The sequence below is a fragment of the Myiozetetes cayanensis genome, unplaced genomic scaffold, assembly GCF_022539395.1.
Source record: "Myiozetetes cayanensis isolate MyiCay16 unplaced genomic scaffold, myiCay2020 scf1, whole genome shotgun sequence".
Lineage (NCBI taxonomy): Eukaryota > Metazoa > Chordata > Aves > Passeriformes > Tyrannidae > Myiozetetes > Myiozetetes cayanensis.
Genome location: NW_026086604.1, coordinates 93,157,929 through 93,173,894, shown reverse-complemented (window position 1 = coordinate 93,173,894; position 15,966 = coordinate 93,157,929). Strand labels below are relative to the sequence as shown.

Below are 15,966 nucleotides of genomic sequence, written 5' to 3'. Positions count from 1 at the left end.
CTGTTCCTGCTGAATTCAGTGATAACTCTTGAACCTGATAATTATTTTACAGTGCACAAATAATGAATTTATTTTAAAGTTCTGTGCTTTAAAGAAATGTCATTAAGTACTTCACCTAGTTACCAACCTAAGCATAGCTGTTATTAAAAAAAAAAAAAAAAAAGAAAGAAAAAGGAAAATGAAAAAAGAAGTTCTACACTGAACATAAGAAATCTTTAAAAGGCCACATATAAAGCAGAATGCATAAATTTAAGCCTTTTACTTTATACAGTGAGGATACCTGGATGGTCATTTCCCATAACAATACACAGTCATTCAAAATTAACGGACAAAGTTGAACATTGTGAATGTCTGACTTATTTCTGTCATTCTAGTGAAAATTTTGGAATTATACGAAATAGAATTTAAGGGTTGATTAAAGGAAATTATACTGGGCTTAAACAGCTTAATCATTTATCAAAAGTGGCGCAAACTTCATGAGTACATTTAAACTATGTATATACTATTCATTTAGCCTAATCAGTTGAAGACAGGCATAAATCAATGTAGAGCAAGTCCATGCACAAGGTGCTGCCCAAGTGCAACTAAACTGATTTTTAAAACTACTTCAGATGAAATTGAGAAACCTGAATGCTTAGCAAAGTCCTGGGACTAAATTCTGTTTTAGTGATTTACCAAAAGCTCAATTATTTGAGTCCTGTCCAAAATTTACCCTAGGATTGCTCTGGCAAAACAGCACTCGAATACAAAGGATTAAAATAATTTAGAGAACCTGAAGTAACTACTTAACTTCAAAGTATAAGGATATATTGCCAATTATTTACACACTTCTTACATATGTTTATTTGAGATACTATGGATTAAAAAAGAAAATTTTTTTAAAGTTTTTTTGTGTGTTAATACAATACTTAAGAAAAATAATGTTCATTTCAATAGCTTTTATGGTGTTTTGACACAGAGGTACAAAAGCTCATCTATAAAAGCACTAATTTAGGGCCATGACATGCCTGGCCTACATTTATCAAACAAAGGCACGGTGCTCAATACAGGAAGAATTCTACTTACTCAGTGTGTGCTGGTCTTAAGGCTTCAATCAGAACATACCTGAAGGACAAGTACACAACAAATGCTTCTGGGAATGGTGTACATGCACATATGCATCAGTGACCTACCTATCCCTAGAAATCCCAAAGAAAAGGGCCCTGAACAAAAATTGTCAAACTAAACACAGATTGTTCTTGGAAAATGCTGGTTTTATTTTCATCTCAAGCTTAAGAGGAATGAGAGAGGGGGGAAAAATAGGAAGAGGAAAAAAATTCCCCTCCAAATGAGAAAAGGAAGTTTCTTAATCAAGTAAAATTCAATTATATTATAAGCTTTCTCCTAATTAATACTGTGCATCATTAGCCAAGAGCCAAATCTAGTATTTTTTTATACTACCAGACTTGCTTACCATATTTTATATGTTAATTTCTTTATGTGTGGATATCTTTAATTCCTGAAATTATAGTAGTGTACATAAACTTGTGCTTACACAAAGCACTTAAATTCTATTTTTATATACATACTTCTAAGTATTAATTAGTTTTTAATATAGGCTTCTGAAAATAAGCTATTACTTGGGATGTTACTTGTTTTCATAAACACATTTTAACTTCTAGGCTTTTTTAAGCAAGTCACTCAGAAACGAAAAATTGCTGTGTATTAATTAAATTATTTATTCCTATTTTACTTGGAAATATTGTTTCTGTTAAGCAGAAATATGGACAATTTCTCCTTAAAACAGTCAGCTTAATATTCAGCCTGTTTAACAAGTAGTTTCTAGTTCTACAAGTTTTCAAGCAAAGAAAGTGCAGTTAACACAAGACATCCAAAATACTTAAGATACCCAAAATACCAGCATTGACAGAAAAAGAGCAAATACTTTGCAAATGGGAAATAATCTAGTCTATATACAATTGCATGACCTGATTTTAATGGAAAGCTATAATAAACAAAACAAAACCATTAAAATTATCTGTATTACACTAAGATTGAATATTTGCATAAGAACACGAGAAATTTAGATGGCTTTCTTGCCATAACAAACTAAACTATCCCACTTGTCATGTATCCAGAACATAACTTTCATTTCCCAGCTCCTGGCCTGGAAGAAGGGTCTGAGAAAGAAGTCCTAAGTCATAAGATGAGATGGAAGAGAGAGGATTCTCAATTCAGGAGAAAAAGACCACCAAGGAATAACTTAGTCTGATTAGCATTAAAAAATTACAAAGTGAATGACATGTTATCAGAAGAGTTCCATGCTTCTGTCCTTCACTTTTTCTGCCCTTGCTTTGAGCACTTACAGCAGATCTTGTCTTCAACTGCACCTATTTAATCAGCATTTTACAAGCAAAATTATTTTTAAAAATTACTTCCATTTTTAGATTTCACAAGCACATTCCAATAAATACCTTCCAAAGAACCTTTACAATCAACCCACACATGGTATTTGTTACAAATGTCAGTATAAACAGTAAAGAATAGTATATAAGAAGTCAATCAACTCAGAAGTGCTGAAAACTGTACTTAACTTTCTCTTAGAGAACATTAAAGTTAACAGATTTCTGTTAGCAATTTTTTTGCCATATATTGGCTAGGCTCTTTTTAAGCTTGCTGACAAGCACTGAAGAGAACTTATAGGTATAATTCAAATATGCCACAGCATACATTTCAATGTTTTACTGTGATGAAGATGCATCAGAGGGAAACAACTATAACTTAGTCGTATATAGCAGATACACAGGAGGATGCATACTTTACAAGCATATTAAAGACTAAGCACCCCAAGTCTTGAAAAGGTATTGTTCTTTCTCTGCATAAATGCAGGATTGAATTCCACACTCCATTACAAATATATTGTCAAAAAGCAATTGTAGAATGTGGGCACTTTAATTAGTCTTAAAAAAAAATCATAAAAGTAAATTACATTTACTTTATATAATACGTAACTGATAAGAATTTGTATCAGTTTTTCTTAGATGGAGATAATGCTAAACCATCACTACACGTCTGGGCTCTTCTCTGTCAAATCTAAATAAGTAAAATTATGTCTGCCTTCTCTCTCTAGAGCGGCATCCAATGAATTTTTTACAAATGAGAACAACAGCTACAACTAATGCCTTTCAAGCCTCAGCAAAACTGAATTATTAAATCTGTCTGCCTGTATCCTATTACAGCCTACTTATGAATACTTGATTTTATTTTGTATAATTGACAACAGTTGTCAGGAAAGGAAGGTTTTAACGGCAATCAAATTAGGATCAACTGGTATAAGTGTCACAGTGAAGAGCTTGCGTCAAGTGTTGATGAATTAATTGATGGGTCACTGGGAAACAGGGCACGTGGAACTGCGGTGTCATAAACAGCTATATATTGTCTGGTAATATTATCAGCCTTCCTCCTTTAAGTGAAAAGCATTGAGAGAGATGGGTTGCTAGAATATATCCAACAGAAGAAAAACACACTTTGACTTTGCACACCTAAAACCAGGTCATTTACAAACAACTTAATTTTTAAATCATTTATATTACTTAAGTGACTATGTGCATGAAAATTTTAAACTGATGACAAGATGAATAGCAGCACCAAGATGACACACTGCAGTACAGAGTTTCATTTACTACTACAACACAAAGCTTTCAATTATGATAGCTTCTAGGGAGGAAAAAACCCCAAGATGCCTGAAACATTCCAAACATTTAAGCTACAATGCCATCCCATAGGATCCAATCAAAAAATGTAGTGGCATTTATGGAAGACTGATTAAATTAGTTTAAAAGCATTAATTTCTTTTAAGACCAGGGAAGAACTGTGTGTACTTGAGATATTTGATCTGAATTAAGAAACCGATGAAGCAATTGATTAATTGGAATTTAAGCCATCAGTCACTGGATCCATCAACAGTTTCATTTACATTCTAAACAATCAGCTGATGGTCTTATAGGATACCACGTATTAATACACAGTCAATATGATACCCCTAAACTCATCACAGTTCCTTATTGACAAGAACTCAGATGTTTTTTAATCCAAGCTTGATCACATTGCATCTTTTTTGAATTGCTGTATCGATTCAGTACGCTTTAGGAATTTTTATCTCTGTTAAAACATTACGGAATTCTTATATATAGTAAACAATGTTCCAAGGTAAAAGAAAAAATTTATTCACATTCATATTCACATTCCCAAATTTTCACTTACTGATTCATATTATTTTGATATATACAGAAGGATACTCAAAAGCATTAATCTTTTCCATTTAATAGGATTTGATGCACTTCATTATTCTTCTGATGTACACTAGCTATCTCTTTTTGCAGAAACCCAGTGATACAGAAAAAAGATAGTATGTGTTATTTATGTCTTCAGAGTAATGACTGAATCAAAAGTTCTGCCATACAGAATGCTTAGAACACAAAAAGTTCTAGCTTTTCAGATCAAAATAAGAATATTGACTCAACAGCTCCTTGATTTGAGAGCACTGACAGCACAGCAGAGCTCACTGTCCCCATCAACATCCCTAATGTACTTACATATTTCTAAAGACCAGTAATATAAAAAATATATATGCACCTCAAAGAAAAGTGCTTATAGCCAACTTAAAAAGCATTTTCTCTCTTGAAGAAAGGAGAACTCACAAACAGGAGGCTGAGAAAAGCATATGGCCAAAACCAGAATCCGAGGCAGCATGCTTTGCCTTGAAGATTTTAGCAGCAGAAATAGTAATCAACTAGAAGGACATTCCATTAAGTAAATTATGAGGAGTACGAATACAACTTAAACACAGAAAAGTGCAAATCAAAGGAGTTGACAAAATCATCAGGTTACAATGGGCAAGTGAAAAACAAGAGGACACATATTTCATTAAAATTTAGCAGGGCAAAGCACATTCTCCCTTACTATTTGTAACTTGGAAGAAGCAAGAGGTCCAGCTGCGAAGACTGAACACTGGAATTCATTATGCAAACAGCAGAGGATTTATATGTTTTCCAATTTCTTTTTACTTGAAAGACAAAGGAAGATTGTGCAAAGCTACATGGATACCTGAAATCAGAACTGTAGCTGAAGAAAATAAATTTTTGAGCCATATTGTATTTAGCCTTCACACGTATTAAGAGCAATGACAGCGTGGCAACACAGGCTGTAACATTTGCAAGGAAAAATCCAGTGCTCTCCTCAACTGGGTATTACTTACAAGGTAGGTTCTCCAAGTTAGGTTTTCTACCACTGGAAAGAGAGCTGCCAGACAAAGGTAATTCAGGTCTACACAAGCTTGCATTCCAACTCCAGTCAGCCATACATCTCAAGCCCCATATGAAAGTCCGAATCAGATCAATATGTGCAAGCCATCCTTTCCTTATGAATACATGAAGATAGATTTCAGGATCATTTCTAAAGTTTTAGTAAGACAACTCTATTGCAAGATTGCTCCTCATTAGACCTACTAATTGGAACTTTGTAGATTTTGCAAAAATTCCTTTTTCACAATAAAGATGAGGCCCACCAAGAGACACTTTCCAATTATTTCAAAGAATCAAGGTAACATTAACAGCTTGCCCAGAAGAGCCTTGAGGTCAGAAAAGAAAAAAACCACCCCAAATTCAATAATTTAAGACAAGAAAGAGGTGACAGCAGCTTAAGAAACTCCCATAATGCATGGTATCAATCTTATGAACAGATACTTCTTATAGGCACCATAATATAAACTGCTTCTACACAAGGAATTCTTGAACCTTACTTCTGCAAGAGTAATTTCTTTGTCTTTTATTTTCAAAGCCTTTGAGAACATACCCACAGTCTACCACTTCTTAATATACATACAGTTTGTCTGCCTGACTTGCCCTGCCTCTGAGATGTGCTTCAATGATTCTCACCTTCAGCTTCTTTAAGTTATTACCCAAATTGGGAAATTATTTGGGATTTCAAGATAACTGAACTGCTATTCCAGCCAAGCGACCAAATGCCCTTAAATTTCTGGGGAAATGTATTATCACTGGCAAGTGGGAACAGGAGAGTTTATGCCTAACACAATAATGGTCTCTCTCCAGACAATTTTTTTCAACTCTTACTAGTCTTTTTTTCTGTATTTCTAAATAAATAAAGAACAAAATATTACTTTGTTACTGCTTATTTTGCTACAAATCTAATGAAACACATGGATTGTGCCAATTGCCCAAGTATGCACAGAAAATAAAATAATTAGGGAATGAAATACATATCTTCTAATAACATTTTCATCTCTAATATAGGGTAATATTATTGGGGGCTTAATGCCTGCTGAGACCACCTCCTTTCACCACATCACATTCATACTATCTGACTATATCTTAAACAAGTAGCTGATCACTCTGAATTACTATTACTCAATGGCTCAAAGTAGATACCAAAACATTTCAAGCCTGAGTTAAATCAAATGCTAAAAACAGAATAGGAACTGAAGTATAGAAACAGATTAAAGTAGTTTGGACAGATTGTTGGCAGCTACTCATGCCCCGGAGATAAACTTTTATCTGGCCGTATGTGCAAAACTTAACTCTAGTCATTTATCATTCTCTATAGCAATAGATTTTCAAAGCATTTCAGTTTCCAGACAGGTAGGTTTTAGAATGCTTGTTTTCTAAACATAATAGAAAATTCCAGAATGTGTGACTAATGCAACTCTTTCAGCCTTATTATTCTGCAGTGCCTGGTTTTATGAAGAGATAAAAAGAGACATCAGTTGCACAACTGAATTTCAAACCAGAGGAAAAAATACCAGTTTGGTTTTTAAATATCTGAAGTTCCAGAATAGGCTGGGGCTCAGACAATTAAAATATGTGTAGAATACTTACTCACAACTGTTTAGAATAAATAGACAGTACTTGCATCATCTTTATTATATTTTTTCTTGAAGTGAGTTTGAAGTTTAATTCTTTGACATAAATGTTCTACTAATACTTGCTTTTTAAGATAAAAAAATCCAGTTTTGTAAACAAGTAAAAAAAACATGCCCCACACTCTCTTTTCGTAGAGCAATGCTTAAGAACTCAAAGTTGCCAAAGTAACTCCCTTCTTTGATAAGCAGACTTTGTTTGAGATGGTAGACTCTGGAGGAAGCCTTTACTGGTTAACTCACAGCTCCTTCCAACAGCAAATCAAGCTATATGAATCATTACTTAAATCTGTACTTGCATTGCAGAGTTTATGCCAGTAAAATGGTTAGCATTTAAAATAAAAATCACATCTGAAGCAGTTATATTGCTACAGAAATGAATGGCTACAAAGTCTCAAAATAAAAATTTTCCTGTTTTATTCCCTCATTTTACTCATACCATTGTTGTTAAAGTAATTACAAGTAAAGAATCCTGAGAACTCTTAACTACAAATTTTAATATAATTGAAATTACTCTTCTTGCTACAATTCTGGAAAGTATAAATATGTTTTAAACTAGTATTTTATACCTCAGTAAATATATTATTTTAAAATAGTTTAGTAAGTGGAATTCAAGACACAGAGCTGTGCAATGGGGGATGTTCAGAGGGACGTTGACAAGCTGGAGAAATGGGTTGACAAGAACCATAAAGTTCAACAAGAAATGGTGAAAAATCTTGAACCCGGTGAGGAACAACCAGTACGTGCTGGGGGGCCATCCAGCTAGAAAGGAGCTTGGCAGAAAAGGACCTGGGGATCCTGGGGACACCAGGCTGACTGTGAGCCAGGAACACGCCCCTGCAGCAGGGGAGTGTAATGGTATCCTGAGCTACTTTAGGTAAAGTATTGCCAGAGGCTGAGGGAGGTGCTCCTTTCTCTCTGCTCTGCACTGGTGAGGTCACGCCTGGAATACCGTGCCCCGTGTGGGTCTCTCCCATACAAGGTAGTACGAGCATGCTGGAAAAGGTCCAAAGAGTGCCATAAAAATTATGTAGTGGAGCATCTCCCACACGAGGAAAGTCTGAGAGACCTGGGACTGCTCAGCCTCGAAAAGACAAGGCTTCAGGATGATCCTAATAATGTCTATGAATAGCTGGAGGGAGGGTGCAAAGACTGAGCCAGGCTCTTCTCAGTGACAGAAACACCTCTGAACATAAGGTGACAAGAATTAATATTTTTTAACTGTGAGGATTACTAAGCACTGGTACAACTTGCCTAGAGAGCCTGTGAAATTTCCCTCCTTGGCAATGCTCAAAAGCTATCTGGATATGGTGTCTGGGCAACCAGTTCTAGGTGGCCCTGCTTAAGTAGAGGTGTTGGACCAAATGATACCTGGAGATTCTTTCCAGCTTCAACCATTCTGCAATATCATCTCAAGTTCTCACAGAAGTAAGACCAAAACAAGGTAACTGTGACCTGAAAAACAACAGATGTAGCAACTGTGCAACTGGCATTACCTTATAAAGAATTAAAGGTTCTTCACAGAGGATTGTAAGAATTTCAAAATGATTTTCCATTTCCCTATCGCTTGCATTGCACAGCTGTAGTGGTAAATAAACAGAATTTTTGCATGTTCACACCAGAAAATTACTATATACTGGATTTAAAGACATACAATAAAAAAGTTAGTTTATGATACAGATTTTTGCATGACAGTATGCTTGACAGTAGTGGAACTGATCAGTCAGTGGGAGTTGCTCTCTTCAGAGTATCACCTCTAACAATAAAAAATAAAAAATTCCAGACTTTTGTCAATTTGGTAGGGGACCTTGCAAACAATAAGAAGGGTTTAACTAAGATTAACCAACTCTTACCCCCTAAAAAGCTACTAACAAAAGCTAGTATCATAACAGCACTGTGGTTAGTTTGTCATAGGCCTAAGTAGTTAGCAATAGTACAGAACAGAAACAGATCTTCGCAGTCCTAGTGTCTATGGAGCACATCCCAAGCCCTATAGCTCATTGGCTCTTCCAGCAGCAGATCTGAGCAAATAGTCCATTTAGCCCTAATTCCATGTACAATGCCATTACATCCTTCTCCCAGTAGCTTTCGACTTGTGGCCAATTTCAACCAAATATGGCGGATCAGTGGTCTCAAGGTTATAAAGTGCCTTGAATTTTTGTGAAAAAAGAAATTATAAAAGAGTCACATGAATAAGAGAAAAGCCAAGTTGTTAGCTCCAACAGTAATCTGTTCTAGGACCTAGCAAAAACGAATAGCTAAAAATCAACATTTGCTTAGCTCAGAACCAGCCACTGCATATGCAGCTTTTCCCCATGAATACCAAGCATCTGAGGTTACTGTGTGTAAAAGAAAAGATTGTAGGGGGAAAAAAAAAAAAGCTTCCTTCATTCTTTACTGACACTGTGTAGCCACCCTATAAAACTTGTCTTCCCCTCAGAATTTCACATTTGAAAGTTACCAGGGCACAAATATTGCAAAGTCTTATGAACACATGCACAAGATTTTCATGAAAGACCACATCCCGTTCATACTAGAACACGAAACATGTTAGCATAGGAATACCTGACCTGGATCAGAAGCCAGTTATTGAACCAAGGCACAGCCAAGGTACCAAACCAAAGCACAGCCAATGTGGAGTACAAGGATTTTAGTTTAAAGAAGAAAAGAGTTTATCTTCGAGATTTTTCTTGTGTTTTACACACAGAGTGTCTTTGATAATACTCCCATAATGCTGAAGTTACTAACACATGCTCCAGTTGGTAGTTCCTATGGACAATTATAAAGTTGATGATCTCTGGAATGCTCTGTCTAGCTTTTGATTTATGACTAAGGTAGCATATAGACAAATAAAATGCATTTAAAAATAGACCTGAAAGCTATGTTAAGGGCCACTTAGAATCTAGCTTAATTTCAGCAAGGGAGCTTTGTATTGGTGTAACAGAGATCTTGCCTACATTTGCATAACAACTTTACACTAAGGTAGTCAGATGGCTTTGGCATGATGCCTGCTTACAAAAAATGAAAATAACCTTTAAACCATCTTTTGCAGCCAGCTCAGCATGAACATTTCCTTTCATTTGGTGGAAGGATGATAAATGGGACAAATCTTCCAAATTGCTTGTCACCTCTATCATTTATTATGAACAAAACCAAGATTCAGCCATAACTAATCCCCTCCTACAGTTTTAAATATATAAAACCCCAATATATAATTCCATCAATTTTTTGCTCTTTGGGTTTTTTTATTTCCTATTTTTAAAATTTTTATTTACTTTCAGTCAATGAAGATCTTTTGGAAACCACTGTTATATGGGGAGCCTGACAGCAGCAAAGAATTCTCATCTGAGGAGTGATTTCCACCTGCTCCATCCCCCTGGGAAGTAATCCTAACTCTAAATACGAACAGCCATCTAGCTGCCTCTGCTCATGAAAGAGAGGAATACCAATGTTACGGACTGCCCTATGAATACAAAACAAAGTCCTACCTGTATTAGTCTCTAGACTGTAACTTTTATAAATGTCTGATTAAAAAACATAGGAAACTTAGAAATTAGACATAGGAACACAATTAGCATCAAGTCATTATATCAGATTCTTTGAAGATATCATTCTAGTTAAAAGACAATGCATCTGATAAAGAAAGGAAAAAAATACATCTAATAAGAAATTAGTTTTATCAAAATAAGACTGATACCCCAAAATGCAGCTTCTGCTATATAGAATTAGTACCCTAGAAATAAGTACCCTAGAAAACTCAACAAACCTAAAAGTGCATTATAGGGGTGGGGTTCAGGCTGAACTGTTTAACCTTTTCATTTATAACTCAAATGACTTCTTTTTTTGACTGAATATATAGGATATTGCAGTGCTGCAGACCACACTAATATGTAATGTAAATACTGAAGTTGGAAAATAGTACTTTGCCCCAAAAGAAGCTTACAGGGTGGATTGGATTTTAAGATTAGTTCAAACTCCACTCTTCATAGATTTATAGTAAGAAGCTATAGTTAAACTGCTTTATTGCACAGAAGATAAAATTACATACAGAACATAAAACCATCAAAAACTATTTCACAAAGTACTTAAAACTGTCAACTATAAATTAAACTATAAATCAGTCAAAACTGCAACATCAGGAAGAAACAATTACAGATATAAGTGTTCACACTTTAGTAAAAAAACAATTACTGCCATATGCTTGAAGTTCGGGGGATTATTTTCATGTGTTTTGTTTTCTTGTTTTATTTTTAAACAAGTGCAACACCAATAAAACTAGTTAACCTGTTGCTAGTTTATAGAAAGTGTATTTTCAATGTTAATTTCACATTCCGGGTATAGCAGAAGTTTACATAAATAACTTATATTGAAAGTCTAGGAAGATTTCACTAGATTTGCTCTTTACTCACTTTACATTAGCATGAACATTTACATAGTAGGTACAGAACTCTTGCAAACTGCTCACAAGTATTTAGTTAATATTAGTTAAGGAAAGTCTACTGTTACAACATGATAAACTTTTAAATCAAGCAGCTTTATTTTCTAGATAGCAAACAATTGGAGCTTCTTAGAGGAAAAATTCTGACATTCGAAGAAAGCTGACTGAAGTACACTTAAACACGGAACCAGATTTGATAGATCTTATTTTCAAAAATATTTTCTTCACACATTTCTGACACAGGGATTCACCCTGTTCCCTTCCCCCATCTATATCTTGACAAATAAATAGTCTAAGTTCTATCAGTTGTGGTCATTCCAGATTTACTATTCATATATATTCCAGTCAAGACACAGAGATGCATTTCTGGCCTGTAGTTCTTGACAACCATACCTGTGCCCCATCCTTCAACTAACAGTGCTATAGGGAAGGGAGACTACACAGTGTCTTACGACCTCACAAGCAGAATCCACACAATTTTAGGACTTGCTTTGTTGCAAGCAAGGCAACTGTCTAATAGTACTCTTGTTCATTTATTCCTGCAGGGACAACACACCTCATACAAACTGCTGCAAGGATCCTAAGGAGAGCGAGCTAGCTCTCACCAAACAGCTCTTGGTGCTCCTACAACAGCAAACACTGCACAGTGTTACATATTGAGTTTCCTATACATTTCCTATACATTTCTACTGTGTGCACATGACAAACTACAACTTGTACATACCCCCGCTGGAGTATATGATGATTGTTTTCAAACACCTTGATACGAAACATCAAATCCAACACAGGCTAGTAAAGGCTAAGAAAATTATGGATCAACACATATATTCACCTTCTACCACTCTCATTTTGCATGCAAGTGGCCTAATTTAAAGTAATCCCTGTACAGGTGCAGAAGTCCTACTTTTTACTTTTCTAGGAGCTGTGACTTGAGGCAAAACACATTTTGGGGCAGTAAGGACACTATCATCCTTTTATAATCATGTTGGATATAAGAGATTTGAACTGTCAAAAGCACTATGCTTTTTAATAAACTGTGGTACTGTGAGAGGGAATAAAAGGAAAAGCCCATGTATCCTGAACCAGAGGGTAGTTAATGAAGATGGAGGTTATATAAAGACTACTAGGAAACTTTGTCAGTCCAGGTCAGTTATAGATGATCAACTGCATCTAATCAGTATTTGAAAGTCATTAGCAAGACCCAGTAACTACACAGTAACTTCTTATAGCAAATATACAGGTCTAGTCAAATGATCTCTGCAAATTTAGCCTTTTATCAGAAATGTGATAGACCTCTAGTGCCACAATGAAACACCAAGTTCTACTAATACAGGGCTTACCAGTATCACAGCTATTAGTTTTGTGAAATTTAGTGCTGTCTGACAAAAACAGACAGTTCTTCAGGATCTGAAGAGAAATGGTAATATAAAAGAGGGAAACTCATTTGAGTTATACAGGGGGGGCATCCAATAGTAATTTCTAAACTTTACAAAACAGCTATAATTTATAGGGTTCCTATAAAGGAGATATTTGTTTCTCAAGGATTAACTCCCCCATCACCATGTGAAGGGAAATAGACCTAACAAGAAGTACTTTTCTTTCTCTCACTCAAGAAAATTCCTGGGGAATTTTTCTGACTGACCAAAAAGGCATTATTATTTTTAAGTAAAACAAAATTAAAAAAAAAAAAATCAGTTATTTCAGGGGTTTAGGTAATTGTAAAATATTTTTTCCAAAATTAATTACTTTAATCACATATTGATGGGTTTGTATTTCATTTCTTTTCCATTGAATAGCTGTAATACCATCAGATAATATTTAAATGAATGTTGCGAGACAGTGATTAGTTGTAGATAATTTTAAATGCTGTCAAATTGTAATAACCAAATATTTGCTAATTTAAACCTTTTGTTAAAACAATTTAAAAAAGTCATCTATTTAGAGAAACGTACCTATAGAAGTCTCAGGTTCACAATAAGATTTCTCCTGGTTTACAGTCCAAGCATACTGTGTTTCTCATGTATGGACTCTCTCCCATTAATTGAGTGAAGGTAGAGCTCCATCAATCTATTTGACCAATTCAAACTGGCCACAATGCACAATATAAAATTTTACCACAACAACCAAATTATCATGTAAGCAATGTGAATTGTGAAAACATACCTGTTTTTTCCGATGTTCTAAGAAACACCATGTCAGATGGGATTCGTTGATTCTGAGAGGAGAAAAAAAAAAAAAGTTGTGTTTTTTTAAGTAGGAAAAAAATTAAATTCCAATCAAATGTCCAGTAAGATCTATCACCAAAAGGTCACACTTGGATTGAAACTCAATTAAAATAGGATTTCTCACAGTACTTTACATTCAGCATTTGCAATTCAGAAATCAATATTTTCGAAAAATTATACAATAAGCAAACAGTAGTTAATCCTTTCAGATGCTCCTTATAAGTGAATCATAAATACCTGAAGAACATATTAACATTTTCTTAACTGAAAACAGTACTTCAGGAATATAAATATCCAACTGAAATATCTTAAAAAATAATTTCACTGAGCAAAACTCTGACACGTAGTTAGCATATATAATAGAAAAAAAAATGGTGAAATTTAAAATATCGGTCTTGGCACTCAAGTGGCAAACATAACCTATATCAAGCATTCTCCTCTCTCCCAACACACACAAATGTACAGAAGGTAAACAGCAAACTAGGGAACAGCGTTTTCCTATTTCATATATCTAAAGTGAAAAGAATTTCTTCCTCACTATCTAAGGCATAGAGCCACATGCATAGTTAGTGCCTCTGCACACCTGTTCTGCCATTTCCCTTTCCAGCACAGAACTGTATGTATCAAATCACATTTTCAATTGTTGACCACAGGAAGGCCACTTTAAGCCTTCACAGGCTAAACAAAATCCCTCCCATACACACATGCTATCTGTTACAGGGCTACCCAAATCCTTAGCTCTCCCTCCGCTTGTTCCCAAGTCATCTACCAGCGTCAGCTACATATTGCCAACACAGGGTTTAGGAATGAAAAACTGGAAGAAGTAAAAATAACCAATATGTCAAAAACCTGAAAGAGATACAAGACTGGAAAGGAAAAAAGCAACATATGCAGTTGACAGGGACGAGAGTGAAGAGTGGACAGAGCAATTTGAAAAGATGCTGTACTGAATTGCAATTTCTTCCATCACAACTTACGTTCAGTATGCCACATGCTGTACAGTTTGATATTGAAGCTACACACAGAGATTCCTTTGCAATTCATTTACAGACTACCTTTAACCAAATTAAAAAATCTCAGTTGATTATTAGTAATGGTTTTACAAGTTTCAAAAGTTTTACAAGCTCAAAAATATTTCCTAATACTTATTTCTGGTTACTTGTTAAGAGGATATAGTTCACAAATATCTTTCATATAGACAGCACCTCCATTTGAGAATAAATTTCAAGTTTCCCCTTTATAGTTGGTTGATTTGAAAGCCTTGAAAGCCACTGCATACCTGGGGGCCATCATCTTTTAATTTTTAAGAGTTCTACTGTCTGATTGAGTGGAAAAGAAAATAAATATAGTGACAAAGCTGACCACAGCACACATGAACCTCAGAATTTAGCCTTAAAAGACGGAGCAAATTTACTTAACATAAAAAATTAAGAATCGGTACATGAGCATTTCAAAACTCCCTATGGAACACTTCAATTATAACCAAATTGCAAAATTGATACAGCAATAATAATTCAATTGTGTTGTATTTTGAGCGTTAACTATCAGCTATAGAAAACTGGTTAATTATTTTGTACAGAAGAAAAAGCAATGCAGATGAGGTCAAGCTAACCTGAAAAGCTGAAGGCATTAAGCACTGGAGTATCTCACATACTGAACGCAGCACACAGTCCTGCCTGTAAATTTTATAAGGATAATCCTAGTTACAATACCTTGATTCACTGAATCAAAGTGGAAGGCATGAATTGTATGAATTATTACAAAGACACATAAATAATGGCCAGTCTTCACGAGTGAAGATCCGGGGAAGGTCTTTACACCTTCCAGCCTGCGCATTGGATTTTTTAGGTGAGACACAGTGTGCGCGGAACTGAGCCCACCCTTTAATCCTAAGGTTCATCTGCCGGGGCCAAGCGAGCTTGGACGGTGGCAGCGAGGTCCTTAGGACGTAGGTGGGTTGCCTTTAAGAGCTAACGAGCCCCACCTGCCCGGGAGTGGCCCTGACCGGGAATCGAACCTGGGCCTCGGCAGTGACAGCGCCGCGCCCTTACCACTAGACCACCAGGGGCTCCTATCAAAGAAAAACGTAATGGGTTCAAAATTATATTTACATGAAATTCAAGTGCATTCAGCAAGGAGCAGCTCTGAACACACTTATCCCAGGAATAGCACAAACCATGGCAATAGCAAACATTCAAAAAAGCTCGTAGAAGAATCAGCACAAAGACAGAGGGATATTTTTTGCTCATTTGAGTCAAGACAGTCCTCCATCTCAACAGTTAAGGGCACAACACTGCTATAAACAGAAAGAAACCCAGCATTCTCAAACTGTTTTAATTCAAAATCAGATATGTATTTTTTTATTTTTAATCCTCCATCTTTTACTTTAA

General features: G+C 35.4%; 1 protein-coding gene across 1 annotated transcript in view; it reads right to left on the bottom strand.

Moving 5' to 3' along the window:
- The window catches only part of ATP9B (ATPase phospholipid transporting 9B (putative)), a 157,970-nt gene that overhangs the window by 96,897 nt on the left and 45,107 nt on the right, over nt 1–15,966 (bottom strand). The window contains exon 7 of the mRNA XM_050308489.1: nt 13,515–13,566. Coding sequence (XP_050164446.1) covers nt 13,515–13,566 — 52 coding nt within the window. The remainder of the gene's footprint in view (nt 1–13,514; nt 13,567–15,966) is intronic.